The 19,010-nt window shown below is 43.3% G+C and overlaps 1 protein-coding gene across 2 annotated transcripts; it reads left to right on the top strand.

Moving 5' to 3' along the window:
- The first annotated feature begins 1,265 nt into the window (after positions 1 to 1,265).
- Positions 1,266 to 18,763, top strand: LPL (lipoprotein lipase). 2 transcript variants are annotated; one of them, XM_027708623.1, is made up of 10 exons: positions 1,266 to 1,494; positions 8,267 to 8,430; positions 8,559 to 8,738; positions 9,359 to 9,470; positions 11,355 to 11,588; positions 11,831 to 12,073; positions 13,171 to 13,291; positions 14,096 to 14,278; positions 15,448 to 15,552; positions 16,508 to 18,763. In XM_027708623.1, the coding sequence occupies exons 1-10, from the start codon at positions 1,431 to 1,433 to the stop codon at positions 16,551 to 16,553; spliced, it is 1,452 nt and encodes a 483-aa protein (XP_027564424.1). In that variant the 5' UTR covers positions 1,266 to 1,430; the 3' UTR covers positions 16,554 to 18,763. The 2 variants fall into 2 exon arrangements, with proteins under 2 accessions (XP_027564424.1, XP_027564423.1); XM_027708622.1 differs by having other exon boundaries at positions 8,264 to 8,430.
- Positions 18,764 to 19,010: the final 247 nt, after the last annotated feature.

The following is a 19,010-nucleotide window of genomic DNA, read 5'->3' as shown; positions in this document are numbered from 1 at the left end:
AGATATGAGAAAATTCTGGCTATTGTTTTGACAAAAGGTTTTCAAACACCAGGTGTCAGAGGATGTGTTTGGTACTTAGCAAGCTGCAGAACAAACCCCGTTTTTCCCGTCTCACACCACCACCACCCTCTGGTGAGGAAGGTTGGTCTCCTTATTCCCAGCCTCTTTTCACCTCCAATCCTCTGGCTCTGACTCCCACCCTCTCTCACTGCCCCCACCCTTTGTGTTAGCTCCTCCTCCCTGCCACCTGGATGTCTCAGTGGAAAAGAAAGTCTCAGCACGAACAGTTTGTACCCTCATTAAGTTCTTCTAGTGCCTTTTGTGTATAAATAGATATAAATTGGCGGTGGAGGAACTTCCAGTTGCGCTTTGAGGGAGATGTATTCTCACTTACAGATCTTACTGGCCTTTTAGTGGAATCTAAAGTTGGAAAGTGACCCAGTTGTGCTACACTTCAGCAACCTCTTATTGATTACCCTCTCTAATATAAACCAGATATATTGTAGTTTCCAAAGGTGCCTGGTATGAGAAAGATCAGTTACCCTCGAAGTGAATCCCATTTGCTTCACGTTGTAAAACCCAGGGAGTCTTCATTCCCTGTGTCATAAGCTTCTTTATGAAGCTGGGCCTTTGGCAACAAACTGCACAGAGCAATGAAAACTGGTATTTTGTTAAATTAATATTCTTACATAACCGATCTTTCACCCGGTGGTCACCGACTCAAGTCTCACTGCAAACCGTACTTCCGAGAGGAGGGCAGAGAGAGAATCAATTTTCCATTTCTCGGGAGCACAGACGCAACCTCCAGTGAATTAAGTTATTCTCCAAACTCGTATCCCCTTGAGTGCTGGCAAAACAAGGTTTCGGCAAGGCCCCTTGCGGTCGCGGCAACGAAGAGGCGGCGAGCAGCGGTTACTGGTGCAAAGGCAGGGAGATGGGAAGGGAGACCCCGCCAGAGGCACAGCACGGGGTGGCCACGGGCGGGGAGGACCCAGTGGCCGCATCCTGGCGGTGGGGGGAGGGCTGGCCGGGCGGATGTGGGTGGGCTGCGGGGCTCAGGCCGAAAGGGGGGGTCGGGGCCGAGGGGTCCGTGCCGTGATCGGCGCTGCCCCCCTGGGATCGGGATCGGGAGCGGCTCCGGCCCCCAACCCGCGCCCCGCCCGCTCCGGCCCCGCCCCGCCGCGATCGCCCAATGCCCGCGGGGGGCTCATTTGCATATTTGCATATTGTTGGGCACTTAAGGGGCCGGGCGGGGAGCGGTGGTGGAAGGGTTGGCGGTGCTGGGTGCTTTGGGGACGGTCCCGCAGCCGCCCGTGCCCCGCCGCGCTACGCTTGTATTTAGTTTTCATCAGTTTTTTTAAAACCAAAAAGTTACTTTTAATTTTTTTTTTTTTTTGAGCCGAAACTTTCGCGCCGCTAAAGGAGGCGGGATGGGGAGGAAGATGTTCCTGGCCGTCCTCTACCTCTGCCTGCGCTGGGTGCCTGCTCTGGGCGGTGAGTCCGGGGGCGGGGGATCCGGACGGAGACCGGAGCGCGCACGGGGACTGCCGGGCCTGCCTGTGGCTTTTGGGGAAGGGGGGTTTGGGGAGGAAACGCTGCCGGCGTGGCGGGAAAGGGGAGTTTGCAACCTTTTCCTTCGTAAAGCTCTCCCGGGGTGTTTCGGATGCTGCGGGACCCAGGTGTCGTGAGGTGGCCTCAGAAGGCGCTGGAGAGTGATATAGGGGGCCCCTACATCCTGTTAGGATAGATGTGGAGCCTCTTCTCCGGCCGGAGCTCAGGCACAGCCTGCCTGGGTGATGGCACGAGCTGTCAAGGTTTGGGATGTGTCTTTTCCCTCCAAGCAAGGTGGCTTCCAAGAGTCAAGGGTTTGGCGCAGCAGTAGCATCACGGTAAGGTCCCTTAGCCCTCTCCTCTGTTCTGCATGGGACTCATCCATCCATTTCCTACGGTTCTTGGTCCTAGACAAGGCAAGGCTGAGTTTCATCGGTATCATGATGATCTGTTCGAGTCGTAGTTAATGCCCGTAATGCAGCAGAATCCATTAGGGGAAAAAGTGAGCAGAGAGAGTGTACTCTCGGGGTGTCTGTAGATTTACTTACGGCTGTGCCTGTACTCTGCCTGTTGCACCTGCACTGGTGCGTGGGCACCTCCCAGGCTACGGGGAGGGGAACATGTGGGAATGTTGACTGCTAGATGTTCACTGTTGCTCTCTCGGTTAATCACACCACGAGTGCAGCTTTTATGAGCAAAGAGTCTTGTTTCAGGAGACCGCTACTCCTCGAGCTTATGTTGGCAGTTGCCCTGTCCCAGGCTTCTTTCTTACACTGATCTCCCACATGCAGTGTCTACCTAAAAAGACCACGGCCTCAGAAGAAAATGTGGCTGTAGCTCTTAGACCTCCTGTGTGATATACTAAAATGGAATGTATAAACTGCTGTTTCTTCTACTGTGGATTCCTTTGTTACTGCTTTGTGACAAGGAAGCTGAAGGGAAGTATTCAAAAGTAAGAGGATGGGGTGCTAGGGCACAGCCAAAGAAATGTGTTTTTGCTTTCAATCCATCTTGTGTCATCAGAGACAATCAAAACTAGTTTTCATCACAGTATCCAAGTTGTATACAGTAAAATAACTACCTTCCAAGAGCAAGCTTTCATCCCTGCAGGAACTGACTTGCTACAGGCATACTAATAATATTCATTATTTCTCCTTAGGAACAGGTTATATGAAAGCAGATTGTGTGTTCATCCTAAAGCTATGCAAGCCTTCAGTCCCACACTATTTCTTGCACACCACAGTAAAAAGTGCCTTGAAACCGTAGAAAACACATGATCCAGCCCTTCCAGAACCCAAAATATTTAATAAAGAACATAGAAAAATATATTCTAGGTGAAGACAATGTTGGTGTTCAAGGAAAAGATAACAACATTACTAGGAATGCATTATGATTGATCCCTGTTTTTACCAACATAAATCCAGAGTCAGCATATTTGCACTGTTGTGTGATGTGAGCTACTGGCTTTTGCTATGGCTGTGTTTGGGGTAGACCTACCAGGACAGCTGTGTTGTGGCCTTTCCAGAAATAATGCATTTCTGAGAAGGCACAGAGGTGAGACTGTCAGGCATCAGAAGTGTTGAGGAGATTAGCATGACCACTAGTACTCCTCTCCTCTGTGCAGAAGTACTTGCGTGCCAGGGCTTTCCCAAGCGTCCTTTCATCCTTATTACTGCAAAGTCTGACAGTGGTTGCATTTTAATTGTCTCGGGCTAATTCCAGATGTCCCAGAGGGACTGATGGATGGCAAGAGCTCTGCTGGATTGAGTTACGAGCATCCCAGCTGCAGCTGAGTAAGGATTTGACAGGGAGTGCCTTGGAAAGGGGCACCCATGTGCACAGTGCAGGAGCAGCAGTTTGCCAGCTGCAGGACTTGAGCAGGGAGGTCCTTGCTCAGCATCTGAACTTGTGCCCAGTAGCTTTTCAGGGGGGTTGCTCTCTCTGTTTGTGTCTACCTGTGAAGCGAAGCAGAACGTACTCTCAGGGTTCTGCCACTAAGGAATACATAAATAAACTTGAGGTTGTAATTTTTTTACAGCAAGGTTAAACAGTAACCTGACCTGTGAGGTAGGTTTCCTGGGATTGCAACACACAGTAGTCTGCTTTCAGTTTATAGTGTAGATCAAATTAAGCGGTAACAATTTCTGTGATACAGCCCCTTTATTACAGCTGACTGTGAGTTTCCTTCAGAACTCTTAGGAATTCAGTATGACTGACTGATGGATGATCCTAATGTTGGCTGTCAGCTGAGGGTAGAGTTAATCCAGTAAACTACAGCTGGTAAATGTTTGATGTTACAGGCAGGTGTTTGCTGCTGTGCTTGTGTATTTGTGTGCATGTCTCTGTGGGCTGCAGTTTACACAGTCTAGTAATACAGTTTCAAGGATCTTCGCACCTAGCTAATAGTATTTCCATTTCTGAGTACGTAATGCTAGGAAATTGCTGTTTATCAAAGATTTCCTTTTTAAAAATGTAGCTTAGGTGTGCTCATTCTGGCAAATGCATTGTTATATTCTGGCAAGCTCTGTCCAAAGTGGGCAGTTTAACTTTTGATTAATACTCCAGATGTTGTTACTTCCTCAAAACTCTCATTCTCCACCCAACTGACCAGTGATAAGCAGTTTTCACAATCAAAATAATTTGCCAGGTTGCCTTGGGCTTCCTGTGAAGTAAACTTGAAACTGAATTCTCTTGATTACTGTGTCAGAATGCTTAAAGTCTAACTGAATGGAGTTTCACAAGTTGCAAGTCAAAAGTGTCAGAAAGCTTGAATAGGAAAAAAAGAACTACTGGCTTTTCCGAGTTTCTGAGCTTTTTCTTTCCACACTTGAGTTCTATGAGATTCTCAATATCTTGATGCTCAGAACAGCTTTTTTTTTTTTAATACAAAAACTGAGACTGTTGAAGAGGTGGTGTAAGAAAAACATCAGAAAAGTTCGTGGAGCATGGTAAAATGGTGAAGTTTGGCAGTGCAGCCTGTAAGCTGTTAGAAAAGCCAACTTGCATCTGAAATTGGTCACTTAATCCTTTTCCAGTTCCCTATGTAATCGCTTTGTAGGTCACCTTGTTAACTGTAACCACATAGCTGTAGACAGAAAATTTTCTTTTGCAGCAGGGGCTTGTATTTTTAACTGTGTGCCTGGAAGCTTTTGCAATACAGAACACATGCTGTTGTAACTCTTCTGAACTAAGTCTGGGAAAGCGTGGTTTTAAACAAAAGGATGGATTTGTTTTGTCTACATGTTTTTACTTCCAGGTCTGTTTTTCTCCAAGGCCTTGTTTAGAAATGGACTTGCATTCTTGTCATGGATAGCTACTTCAGTGTCTCAGGGTGGATGCATGTAAATATCTTGATATCTACTTTCTGTATCTATGTTATGTAAAATGTGATGTGAATTCAGATCATAGAATCACCCAGGTTGGAAGGGACCTCTGAGATCAAGTCCAACCCTTGATCCACTACCACCGTGGTTTCTATTCACCTTTCAGAAAGATGCTGAAAACTCCCCATTTCTGGGTTTTTCCTGCCTTAATTAACTTGAGTTAAAACATGTTATTAACTAAACAGTGGTGACTCTTTGCATTGACTGTCTCTGCATTTCTTTGTGTAAAGAATCACACCTGACTGTTTGACTGCTTCAAAAAGACTATTCATTTTAAATCTATGAGGAAAAGGTCTATGGCAAAAATCTGTGTATGACAAAGTTCAGTTCTGAATAATTTTTTCAAATAGACCCAAGATACATTATGAGATAACAAAAACAGAACTGGGAAACACAAGTTTTCTGAAGTGATATGCTTTGTAACTTCTCTTCAAACCTGTAGCTTCAGGTTTAAAAGGTGGTACATGTAGATGTTGGTCCGTGTGGTGAGTGTGTGCAGACTACATGAACCTCTATACCATATTTCTAAAATTTAATCTGCAGAAGGTGGGAGGTGAGGTGGTACTGCAACATGTGTGCACCACAATACAGTGTAGAGAAGTCATCTTATGCTCTGAGACATATAGAATTTGCAAAGCCAAACTCAGGCAAATTCTGAGGATAGCTCCTCAGCACACCATGAAGAAGTCTGTAACAAACCCCACCACACACACTTTCCTTATCCAAAGGGTATCTTTCCTGCTGGGAACTGACCATATGTGGTCATTAGATAACATGACGCTTTTTGTGGGCATAAGACGATAACAGTAATTTCTTCTGACTTTCTAATTCCTCCTGCAACATAGTTAAATGAGCAGAGTGGCCACCTGCCATTTCCCTAACTCATGGGCTGCTGCTTTGCAGCTGCTGCTTTCCTGGTGGTGACAGCATCTCAGTGACTTTATGTCCTTAAATCCCTGGCAAAGGTTTTTAGTCTGAAACACGAATATTTATGAAGCACTTAGCACATCTTCAGTGGTAGATGCCACTGTGATGCAATCTTTGTAAGTTTGATGCATTTTTCTAAGTGTACCCTTAAGTAAAGTGCACTTCAAATTGTAAATTTCCTATAAGCTTGTTTTCCAAAGAGTTGTGGTCTGAACTTAGATGCAAATTCTAGCATGTGTTTATAATTGAAAACATACTACAAGACAGGATACCAATGTAACTTAGATTTTGGATGATTATCAGATGAGTTTAATTCAGAAGGGAAATGATATCTAAGTATGAAAGGAAGCACTATTAACTAGTGAGCAAGTGGACTATTCTTGTTTGCCTTCCTGTGCTAGATGAGAATATACATAATTGAATGTCCTTGCATTGCATGCCTTACAGTTGAAAGCTGTTCTTGTTCCTTTCAAGATTTTACTGATTCACTGCTGAGTGATAAGTTGTAGTTGGTATTTAACCAATCAGCCTTTGGGACTTACCTTTTTCTTGCTAAAAAAGTAAACAATATAAGTCTAAAGATTTGTTTCAGAAAGGTGTTTTGTACACTCAGCTGGTGGAGAAAAAAAGAAATTTTGAAAATGCAAAAATATAGAAAAAGGGCAAACATTTGGTTAGTTTGGTAAATTTAGCTTTTGATAGGTAGATGAAATGTTATGTTTAACATTATATGAATACTTCTACTGATTGGGAGAAAGGTATTTTCCATAGGCTTTATCCTTTCTTTAGGGGGAAGGAGGCAGGAAGGGGATCCTCACTGTAATTATTCTGGATTAGGTGGCCAGCCTAGTCCAGTCAGGATCAAAACCTAAAACTGAGCACTGCCTCTGTGCATTGAACAGTTCTTATTTCCCTGCATGTGCTTTGCTTTTAAGGGATGAGAAATCCTGATGAACTCAGGGCATGTTAGGCCACTGATTACAGGTGACAAGTTTCTTTGGGGCTTGTGCATAAGCATTTGTTGCAAGGCTGTGTGCTGGTTTTAGACCTCTTGCTTTAGACCCTGATTTCTGTGACCCTCCAAGCACAGCAAGAACCTCCCAGACTTTATAGAACTGCCTGAGGGTTGGATGAGTTCAGGCATAAGTTCTGCCCTGATGGCTGGTAGCTCAAATGAGAAGATGAGAACCTGTTTCAGGAGAGAAATGAATTATTAGCTATTCATCAGCTGAGTGATGCAGCAGAACTTTATGGATAAATGTAAATCTTCCAATTATCATAGAAAACCTTGCCTGCAATGCGAAAAAGAAGAGGAGTGGAAATTTGTTTTGGATGCCTGGCATGAGGTCCTTATTTGTCCTTTTGCATTTCTTTTGGTGGCTTGGAGCCATTCATTAATGTGTCTTTAGGAGTTTGTGAAATCTTGGTGGTCACAATGCCAGGAAACACAACTCTGAGCTGGACAAGATTGGCCTGAGTTCAGCTGCACTTGAAAAACAGGCAGTCAATATTTTCTAAGCTCAGGTTGCCAAACTGGGCCTTGGGTTTCGAAAAGCCCACAGTTAATTAGAGGGTCTGTTGGATATAGAGGTACTTAAGTATTGAATCAGACATGAAAAGAGGAGACATTTAAGTTTCTTCCCAGACAAAGGAAGTAGTGAGCATGAAACCTGAAGTCACTTCTATGCCTTGGCAGGAGCAAAAGGAATACTTACATTTTGAAGTTGAGAGCTGGAGGGAGTGATCTTTGCAGGCCATCACATACTTTGTGATGATCTTCACCTCTCTCCCCACCCTGGGATTCAAAATAGCTTCAGGGAGAGGAAGATATTTTCTTGCAGCTTATTTTTCTGTAGCTTATCAGATGATCTGAAAATGTACTGCCTTCAAAGAACAATCTTCTGGTTTGCTAGTTCAGTTTCCCTGATGGGTGTCTGATCTTGCCACCTGCTGTTCGTTTGTCAAAAGTTAAAACTAGCATTTTGTAAAACAGTGGTGACCTTGCCTTGTTAGGCAGTGATTGTTGATGAGGTGATGTGGAAGTATGGTAGGAATTTGCTGCTTTCCTACATGACAGTCCGTGACTCTCCTGTGTGGTTTTCTGCACTCTTGTGGTAATTAACAGGTTTCCTGCTTAATGAAGTGGGGAAAATACTGCCTTCTAAAAAGGATTCATGCCTCTGGCAGCCTGCCAGATTCTCACTGTTTTAGCAGGACAGCAATTTTCACCCTTTGATTTTCTCTTTGCATGGGTATTGTGTGGCCATTGAGTGCTGTAGGAACTGAAAACCTCCTGTCCCATTGACTGCTCCAGATACCTCTCCAACACTGCACCTGTGACCTCTGAACTGTTTGTCCTACTACTCCTAAAACACTGCTGTGTTTTCTGTGGTCTTGCACAGCAGAAGCTGAAAACAATTTCGAGGGAATCGAGAGCAAGTTTTCCTTACGGACGCCTGCAGAGCCCGATGAGGATGTCTGCTACCTGGTGCCTGGGCAGGTGAACAGCCTGGCACAGTGCAACTTCAATCACACCAGCAAAACCTTCGTGGTGATCCACGGGTGGACGGTAAGACAAAGTGGGAGGAATCTCCCTTTTAACCACACTGCTGATAAACTGTGCTGAGGTGTCTGTATTTCACAGATAATATTAATCTGTCTCTTTTTTTTTTTATTAAAAAAACCCACAACCAACAGGTGACAGGGATGTATGAAAGTTGGGTACCAAAGCTTGTGGCTGCTCTGTACAAGAGGGAACCTGATTCAAATGTCGTTGTGGTGGACTGGCTGGTTCGAGCTCAGCAGCACTACCCAGTGTCTGCTGCATATACTAAGCTGGTGGGAAAGGATGTTGCTACATTTATTGACTGGATGGAGGTAAGACATGTAGATACACCTCACTCACATTGTGCATGATATCCTAGGAGACAAAGCAGCACTTATACAGCTGTGTTAATCATCTTCTGTTGGGTAGATGGAGTTAAACTATTGAAGACAGTACTCTTGCTGGACTGGTAAAATTCCGGCTTTAATTTACTGGTTACCTCTTAATCAAAGAGTCCTTTTACAGTGCATTCCAGAAACTTCACCTTGTGGTCTCTGGAGCCGTGTGAGAAGTAGCTATGAAGGACAGATTCCTATATATTTTACAGCATCCAGCCCTTGGGAAACAGAAATCTGCCCTTCCTTTGGGAAATACTTAAGAGATCCAGAAACTGGTAGAAAGGGAGTGGCTGAAAACCTTTCATATCATACACAGTCTTGTGTTCTGTCCTTCATTCTGCAGTCCTCTCTGGTTAGATTTTTGGCCTAAGTTGGTTATCTCAAGTGATCTAGTATGGCATGAAATTATGATAAAATTATGATTACAGTATAGTATTTCTTCTATTATTCATGGCTCAAAGAGAAATCCTAGTATTAACAAAACATCTTCTTTTGAGTCTTCTGACATTTTCACATTTGGCTTCAAACTTTAAACAAATTGTTCTCTTGAACAGGAGCAATTCAATTATCCTCTCAACAAAGTCCACTTGCTGGGGTACAGTCTAGGTGCTCATGCTGCTGGGGTTGCTGGGAGCTTGACCAAGAAGAAGGTGAACAGAATTACTGGTAAGAAAACCTGTGACTGTAGAGTGGAGAGCCCTATCTCTTCCATGCTGAAACATATTTCTCTGAAAAATCACTGGAATAATTGTTGCTTGCTGACAGTACTTTGATTCTGTGTTCACACTTTATTGAAACTGCAGGGCTAGTGTTTCTGTAGTAGAACTGAAAAAGGTTCAGAAAAGAACAACAGAGGTGGTGAGTGAGAAGCCTTGATTTGCTTCTTCGCAAGAAATGAGCAAGTAGGCCACGCTAAGAGACTACCTGGGGGGAATGTGGTTGGGACTGGCCAAATCCACAGCTTGGAGAGGTCACAGTATCTCTTGCAGCAGGAGATCTTCAGCTGGTTGTCTTCATCCAGGCAGTCATTCCTTGCAGCTGATGGGAGCCATTTGAAAAGAACAGGATCTAAGTCCTGCTGCAGTGGATATAGGACCTGCAGAACTCTGTGTCATGGAATGCTGCAGGTGCAAGAAGTTTATACAGGCTGACAGGGAGACTGGACAGATAATCAGAAGAGGTCCACTGTGGGTTATTAAAAAAATTATTCATAACAGGCTCAAAAAATATTTTAGGCTGAAAATAATACTGTGAGAGTTCTGTGAAGGAGAACAAAGCATAGATATGCTTACCCTGTTGCTATGTGTGCTTAGATGGCTGTTTAAGGTGATTTTTGGAGACGGAGAAGTGTGCTAGACAAGGTGGAGTGCATGGCCACCCTGGGTCTGGTTTACAGCCTAGCACCTGGAGAGCTGATTTCAGTGACAAAGGAAATGCCAGCATCAGCAAATGAGGCTAAGAAAATTGCTCATCTGTGGTGTCTCTGTTGCTGAGAGAACTTGGGAGCAGCATTCGAAAGGGAGCCATGCTCCTTGGCACCCTGTACCCTTTCACCTGAGCCTGGCTGTGATCCCAGATCCACAGGCAGGCTGAGAGGTGGGCTAGGCAGCAGTTGCATCTGGAAAGGTTGAGTCCTGAGAAGGTGGCAGATTGAAATCAGGAGGCCAAAGCTCTAGTCCCTCTATCCTTCCTTTCTCTCAGCTGCAGGCTTGTTGCTTTCACTGAGACTGTTACTGGAATACCAGTAGCCCTCTGTTATGCTTCCATAGTTGCTCCTGGTGCCCAGGATGAGCCCTTTCCCTGGGAAAACAGTGTCACCTTTGAGCAAAGGGAGCAGTGATATGTGGTCCCTGAAGTCCTCACAGCAGTGGGGAGGCAGCTCAGACTGGGTGAAGCTAACCATGGTTGAACAACCCAGGTGCCTGTCCCCAGCTGAGGGCTACAGAAGAGACACATCCCTTCAGCTCTGCTTGCAGCCATCTCTCAAGTGGTTGTCTGAATTCAAAAGATTTGAATTCAAAATTGTTCACTGGCAGAATAGTTTTGGGTGTTTTTGATATCAGTGTTGCTGCAGTTTGACATTTTACCAAAATAATCCCCTTCCCCTGAGGCATGTAGACAGCGAAGCTCTCGTTTGTTTCCCAGTTGTTTCCCCCACCAGGGAGTTATTGGCAAGACATTTTTCCATACTTCAGATGCTTCAGCTACAAGCTGTACAATTCTTGACAAGAGGAAGACATTGAGAACACACTTATGAGTTTGTTTCTTCCATCCACTGGAAATGCTACAGCTCTGAGGAAGTTATCTGGGCTCCCTTACATGTGTCTGCATGCACTTTTGGTGTTTTTTTTTAAACAGTGACAGCATTTCAAGGTTGTGTGTGTATTTGATTCTCCTGTATACATGAATGCTACTTAAGTAATCCTGCTGTAATGTCTGCAGGAAAACCAACGTCATATGCAATATTCTGGCCCAATATGGTAGCTGAGCTTGACATTTGTTATCAGTGTCTTTGACAGACAGTCTTTCTTTGTGGTTTGTTCCATAAAGGGCTGGATCCAGCTGGTCCTACCTTTGAGTATGCTGATGCCCCTACCCGCCTCTCCCCGGATGATGCTGATTTTGTGGATGTCCTACACACCTACACTCGAGGCTCTCCAGACCGCAGTATTGGGATCCAGAAGCCTGTTGGACACATTGATATTTATCCCAATGGTGGGGGTTTCCAGCCAGGTTGCAACTTTGGAGAAGCACTCCGTCTGATTGCTGAAAAAGGCTTTGGAGGTGAGGTTGCTCTGACACAAATGGTGTAACATTCAAAGGGAGATCTTCAATGGCTTCATAGGTTTGTTGCAAGCAAAGATCTCTGAGAGGCACAGGAATAGGTTTTTTTAAGTGCTTTTTAAAAGTCACCCTGTAAAGCCCAGCGCTGGCATAGTGGATCATGCCTGTTGACAGCATTGCATAAGGATTCATATCTTTATATGTATGTGTATATGTATATTATACATTTTCATTCTTTCAAGATATGGACCAGCTGGTGAAATGCTCCCATGAACGATCCATTCACCTCTTCATTGACTCCCTCCTCTATGAAGAAAAGCCCAGCATGGCCTATCGCTGCAACACAAAGGAGGCCTTTGAGAAGGGTCTCTGCCTGAGCTGCCGCAAGAACCGCTGCAACAATTTGGGTTACAAGGTCAACAGAGTGAGAACAAAGAGAAACACCAAAATGTACTTGAAGACCCGTGCTCAGATGCCCTATAAAGGTAGGTCCTGCCTGCTTACTGGTGAGCAAGACTGGTGCTTGTGCTCATCCGTGTGTCGTGGTGGGCGTGTGCTGCAGATGACGATGTTGCTGCTTTGGTGCCTGTGGTGAGCAGGGGTGAAGTTTGCCTCTTGCTTGCCATTGAGTGCAAGCTAAACTACAGTCTGAGAGAAAACAGTGCCATCCTACTCAAGGTGTGGGGGTGGGGATAGAGTACAAAAAGAAAGTTTCTGGGTAGCAAAATTAATAAAACATGCTCTGGGGCCCAATCAACTTGGAACAACTGAGTCTTCTGAATTTTTCAGTATTTTTCAACCAAAGGAGTTTTTACTATTGCTGGGGAGATAATCAGCAGAGCTTAATCTGATAAGAAACATATGTAAAGATATGCAACCATCTGACTTGTATCTTTTGTAGTGCACTTGCTAGAGGAGTACTAGCCCTCATTAAAATATCACAGCACTTCTTGTTTCTGGTTGCCACAGTGACAGGTCTGAGAAGGACACTGCCAGAGAGAACAGGAAGGCTTTCAGCTAGGGAAGTAGCTTCTGAGTTGGATTTTACCACTTTATTTTTCCTCCCTAGCTTTGCCTATACCTCATGGTATGTTTGTTGTGTGCATTGTGTGATGGACCAGCAATTGGAGGGCACATTCCTGCAGTGTTCTGTTGGTGTTTGGTGCTTAATCTACAGTGTCAGTGGGTTGATTTTTTTTTTTTTTTTTTTTTAAAGCAAGGTATGAGGAGGGTATAACTCATTTCAAGTCAAGGATAGCAATTCTTAAACATTCAGTAACAGGTTTAAAGGTGATACTGCAGACTCTGGGGTTGTTAGAGTGGCAGCTTGAATGCAGAGTTTAGTCACGAGAACTGCAAAGGTTTTTTTTAATAGTGATTGCCTTGCATACTAATATTTACCTCCTCTCAAAAACAGTTCCCTGGATACCTACAGGGAACTAAGCTCCTCGTTTTAGTGAATATGCCTCGTTTGGCATATTCCAGCCTAGCATTTTCAGGTGTGGGGTTGGGTGGTTTTGTTACCAGCAGTCTCTTTGGAGGTTGAATTTTCCTAATGGCATTTTCTTTTGCATTCTTCCAGTCTTTCATTACCAAGTCAAGATCCATTTCTTTGGAAAGACTAATATGACTAAGACAAATCAGCCATTCCTGATCTCTCTCTATGGCACTCTAGATGAGAGCGAGAAAATTTCTTTCACACTGTGAGTAGCTACAGAAACAATTACAATGTAATGTTCAGTTTACCTAAACTTGTTAAAGCCCCACATGAAGGTCTTTTCTAACTCCAGCTACAGAAATCTTACAGGGTCCCAGAATCTGCTCTTGTCCTTGATCAAGGAGATGCATCCAGTTCTGAAGCTAATGAACTGAGCTCTACAGGAGCTCTTCTTGATAAGACATCTGAAATATGGAAATGTGAAGTCTGACCTGTGACTCAGCCTGATAAGAGTTTTTTCTGGTGCTTTCTTATTTCCAATATTTTTATGCCATGTTCCAACTGTGTTAAACCTTCTTAAAAGTCACCTGCAACCTGGAGTTAATTGTCTGATGGGTCTGAAGGCCTCGGTGCAAAAGCTGAGGGAGCTGAGGGAGACATGGGATTTGCTTTCACAGCTCTGCAAACAAGCAGAAATTCATGCGTGCATCTCTGCACGTGGGCTGACAGGGAATGAAGCTGGAAAGCACCAAAGTCTGTTTTCTGCTCTGAGGAATCTAAGCTGGTGGTGCTTGTCTGGCTTCTCTGAGAGTCACCAATACAGGAGAAGACAGCCCTTGCCTGGCAGACTGTCCCAGGATTTTACCAGCCTTGCTGCAGAAAGCTTTTCCTTTTGCCTCTACAAAAGGTTAAGGTGTTTTGTCCTTATTCCACCCATCAGAACTATGGAGAAGGTTGCTTCCTTCTTCTCTAGAGTACAAGAAGTTGTGGTTCTTTTTCTCCTTAATGTTCTTTATCTGTCCAACAGTTTCAGAGTGTGCTTTTCATTTCTTTATTCTCCTCCCCACAGGCCTGAAGTCTCCTCAAACAAGACCTTCTCCTTCCTGATTTACACAGAGGTGGACATCGGGGACCTGCTTATGCTGAAGCTGCAGTGGGAGAAAGACACTTTCTTCAGCTGGACTGACTGGTGGACTCCTTTTACATTTGGCATCCAGAGAGTCAGAGTGAAGTCAGGAGAAACTCAGAAAAAGTAACTTGTTTTGATTGTTATTAACTTTGACAGTGTTTCCTGATTTCTGGTATCTCACAGGGTGGGACAAACATTTTAAGCAATCACAGGTGGGTGCAGCACTGATAATGAGGGCTCCAGTGGCATCAAGCCACCACTTACGTCAGCCAGGTTCAGTTGTTTGCTTCCACTGGGATGTGCAATTTGTAGTCTTACTCACACATAATTAATTTGCATGTCACTGTCTCATCTGTCTCAGGTTAGCTGTAATGTGCAGGAGAGTATCTCCATGAACCAGTGTCCACATCAGTGGTTGTTTGCAGTTTCCTCCTCCATTTTCATGCTGGGTATTTGCGTAGGTTTTCTTGCAAACAGCGTGCTTAGAAAGGAGATTTTTAGAAACCCTTCCAAAAGTGTGTTTGCACAAGAAATTATTGCTTTGTTAAGCTGGATTTTCTTAGGAGTTGAATACCTGAATGGTGGAAGAAAACTGAAAAAACATGACTGTTGCAGGACATTGCTAATGCATGAATGTTAAAACATCAAAGTTTGAACAGAACTGCTTTGACATGAATCTTTTGAAATACCCATTTACTAGACGTGAGATCTGTTTGCAGAACATGGACCCAGAACAGAGTATGTGTGTCCTATGTGCAGTATAGTAAATAATAAGTTCTTTCTTTGAATAAACAAGGCAGTCACCAGATCAAAGAACAGTTATCAGAGCTGAACAAATATAGGGGTGGAGAAAGTACTGATAAATAGAAAAACAACTGCTCAGGTTTGCTGGAATTGACAACCTACTTCATTTGCAAACATTTGAGGGAGTAAGGCTTTCTTCCAAGTTCATTCACCTGACAAAAAACTCACATAAGGACTGATCGAAATAAGATTCAAGAGAATAGACCTTCTGCTGTTTTAGCTTCAAGAAGATGTCATGCAAAAGATCATAGTGAAAGTTATGGCTATGGTTTGATGTCTATGTATAAACTGTTTACCAATTTTTCTTGCGCAGTGTTTCTTTTGTCACAGAATTCTCTTTCAAAAATAACTTTTTCACACACTTGTAAAGTAGTAGTGCCCCACATGACAAAGTATAAAGACTGCTTCCAAACACCAGTCCTGTTTCTAAGGTTAAAAAGGCATTTCTGGCTCAGCCATGTGATTTTTTTCTCCAATATTTATTCCAGAGTGGTGTTCTGTTCTCGAGATGGCACCTCACGTCTCAGTAAGGGAGAAGAGGCAGCAATATTTGTGAAGTGCTCGGAGCAGCCCGCCAACAGGAAAAGAGGAGGGTATGATGATCCACTATTATTTTTGGATTGTTGGGAACGTGAGTGGTGATAAAACTTCCCCATTAGTTAACTTGTGCACAAGTCTTCCCAAGGCTTCAGAAGCATCATGGCCCAGACTAACCTGAGGTTTGCTTATGGCAAACCTTAAAAACTCTTAATTTGCTTCTCTGCTAACCGTCTCCTTGTGTGGTTGTTGACCTGTCTGAAAAGAAAGTACACTGCTTCTCAGATTCACACGGTGGCCAAGTATGAGCGACTGTTAGAGAGGGTTTACAGATAAGGCACTAGCACCAAGAGGAAAGCATGCCTCTGTCTATAGATGCCCTACACTTACTCTTAACTGAAGAACATTGAAACATCCATGCTGAGTCAGTTCAGAGCTCTTCCTCCTCACTGGCCAGCAATAGGTTTGGAGGCTGATAGAGGAATGGAGCAGGCTCTTCTTGGCACACTGCCTTCTGCTGGCAGCTGTCAGGTGAGCGGCTTCCTGAGATTTGCATCTCTGATTTGGATCAGAGATTCAGTCTGTGTTTAATAGCCCTCGGCACGCTTTAATATTTTTATCAACAGTTTTTCTGACCCAGAGTAAACTTTCAAATGTGGGGCCAGTTTTCCCTGGACTTTATCCACTGAAGTTTGAGTAGCGGTCGTATTTATTTTAGTTCAGTTGCTGTGTGTGAAAGGTCTCATGGGGACACTTCTAGACTGAGATCCAGCTCTGCGTAAAAATGCACATGTGCTGGCCTTCACTCCAGGGCAATGACCTCGGGAGGCCTTGAGACCTCTGTGTATCTGATGTGCAAAATTGAGCAGAGGCCATGAGAAGCCCAAGCACATAATTATTTTCCTGATGACTAGCGTTTTTTTTTTTAATCTTTATTCTCAAAAATAAGACGAAAAGGAACAAGTATCTTACATCTTCCTCATCACCTTTATATTTTTTTTTCCCCCACAGTGCCAAGAAAGCCTCTAAAGAAAATTCCGCTGAAGAATCTGCCTAAGTGACAAGAATAAAGATTTTTCCACACTGGGGAGGAGGAGAGTCTGTTCATCCCTGTGGACTGGATGTTCAGTACCAAATATATAGAAATATTTATCCGCTGCTGGCTTTTTGCCTGCTATTCCTAGCTATCTTAAGAGACTTCTTGTAAGACAGTCTCAGCATACAAAGTTACTAACCATAAAGATACATTATCCAAATAGTATAAAACAAAAAGAAACCTGCAAAACAACTTGCCAAAGTCTTGAAGTGCTGAAAAGAAATAAGTAATTTTGCTTAATCATGGTGCCTTGTGACAGGGTTTCGTGACATCAGATCCTCTGTAGCAATTTTCTAGTATTTATTGAAAAAACCCAAAGCCCTGTACCTGTGGTGGTTGGTTTTAATTTTTTTTGTTTTGTTTTCAGGGGTTTTTTTTGTGTTTTGGGTTGTTTTTTTTTTTTGTTCCTTTCAAGAGTCTTTTGGAACTGGACAGAATTTTTTCTGCTTTGGCTAACTGAATTTTCAGGCAGTTCAGTGGTGAGAATTTGTTGTTTTCAAATGTGTTTTTAGCAAATAAGTAGGTTTCTTATGCGGAAAAAAACCCAACTCCTTTACTCTGTGTGTTACTAGAAGGTGTGAGGGCCTGACTTAATATGGGGATGAATTTTTTTAGTTTGTGGTCATGAATGTATTTTTACTGGGGGTAGATGCCAGTGCAGCTTAGCAATAGGTATGATGTGTTAAGCTTTTTACTTCTATGCAGCTTACCCTGGAATAAATAACAGTTGTAGGAGAAGGCAGCAATACACCAGTGTCCTGTGCACATTGAACATTTTATCTGTGCTTTCACTTGTTGAAAATGAAACCATTTAGCCTCCAACACTGTGAACAAGGAACTGCAGAGGAAATGAGCTACCAGAAAATGTAGGAAACAGATATATTTCCCCCACCCCCTCCACCCACCCCACTTGCTTGCACTCTGTATGCTGAAACTGGGACAGTTCCTCTGCTCTTTGACACCCAGTGTCACTCATGTGGCTGAGTAACTGCAGTTTTCAGTGCAAGTGAATCCACTGGGCACGTGACCAACATGCTCACACTTCCCTGTACTGGAATTGGGACTGCCAGTGACCCACCTCAGTTTGTTTCTTGGCTCTGATGTAGTGCAAGGAGCTGCTTAGCTTTCTGACATGAGATGGAATCCAGCAAGGAGCAGGAGCTGTGCCAGTTAAAGGGAGCCTGACTGTGTGCTACACAAAAATGAGTGCTCTGAAAAACACAGGAATTAGACATGCTGCCAGCTGACAAAAATAGGTATATTGAAGGCATTCTGCTTCCCCATTTTTAAGTAACATGTAGTTTTTCTGGTGCACTGGAAGGTGCATTAGCCCTCTTCTAGCTTTCTAGAAGATCAAATCCTGGGGAGGTGGAAGAGCTTGAAGGTAGACACTTGAAGAAATGTAATGTGAGCTGTTGATGCTGGGTATTGTAGTCCTTTCCTGCATGTGGAAGACATCATGGAGACTGATTTCTCCAACATCATCCCATCTTGAAGGCAAAACCAAGATGTATGTGTTCATGTGCAAAGTTTGTTACTTTTTTTCCAACTGTAGCTGCTAATATATTTGGGGATAAAAGTCTTAAAGAGTGCAATATGTTGCAATATTAATAGCTCTGAAATTGCTCACATTTGATTTCCTAACCCTTAATCTACAACAGAGATGTGATGAGTCACTGAGGGTGGGGTTGAGTATTGAGCCACTGCATTTGAGACCTCTAAAAATAAATATAATGATTTGTTCCCTCTAGATACCACATGTTGTTGCAGTTGTCTTTTAAGAGTTAAAGTCATTGAAAACAAAGTATCTGAATAGCTGTGCTCTTAATACAGGATTAAATACAAACACATTTAGGTCTTGGATAAAAACCAGTGAAGGTTTTTCATGAGGAAACATGATTTAGGTCTGGATGTTATTTATTAGCTGTAAATAAGATATTTATGAGTGTAAAGGTAGTTTGTATATATTGCTAAAGTTGCTGACAGTCTCTGCATTAATACAGTTGTGTAGTATTAATCCTGTATATAGCTTTCACAGATTTTTATCAACCAGCCTCTTACGCTGCATTATTTCCTGTGTGGTTAATACGTTTTTTATTTTAAGAAAACTCCTCAGTTTTGTATAGAATGGAAACCTATGGTTTTAATAAAATTCTCAAACTGATGCTGAAGTCACTACTTTTGTTTTGGTTAAACAGTCTGCTATCTACTGTATACCTTTTGTGTGAAGGCCAGAGCCTATCCTTGGATTCTAGGGCTAAAAAGATGGGATGAGAGTCTTTAAAAAAAATGGCAATGTGGAATTTCTGTGAGTTCTCTGGCCCCATTTTGTTTTGGGAAATGCAAAAAACCACCTGTTAAGACATCTAGGAATCACTATGTGAAAGCAAGTATCCCACATCACAAGAGAAGTAGGTT

The sequence above is a fragment of the Neopelma chrysocephalum genome, unplaced genomic scaffold, assembly GCF_003984885.1.
Source record: "Neopelma chrysocephalum unplaced genomic scaffold, ASM398488v2 Primary Assembly neopelma1_96431, whole genome shotgun sequence".
Taxonomy (NCBI): Eukaryota; Metazoa; Chordata; class Aves; order Passeriformes; family Pipridae; genus Neopelma; species Neopelma chrysocephalum.
Note: the sequence above shows the minus strand (reverse complement) of the source record. Positions and strands in the feature narration are given on the sequence as shown.

Excerpts from the sequence above, each read along its gene's own strand:
- LPL (XM_027708622.1), top strand. The coding sequence starts at position 1,431 with ATGGGGAGGAAGATGTTCCTGGCCGTCCTCTACCTCTGCCTGCGCTGG. Across the intron at positions 8,431-8,558 it reads TGGTGATCCACGGGTGGACG|GTGACAGGGATGTATGAAAG; the intron begins GTAAGACAAAGT and ends CACAACCAACAG. Across the intron at positions 12,074-13,170 it reads TGCTCAGATGCCCTATAAAG|TCTTTCATTACCAAGTCAAG; the intron begins GTAGGTCCTGCC and ends GCATTCTTCCAG.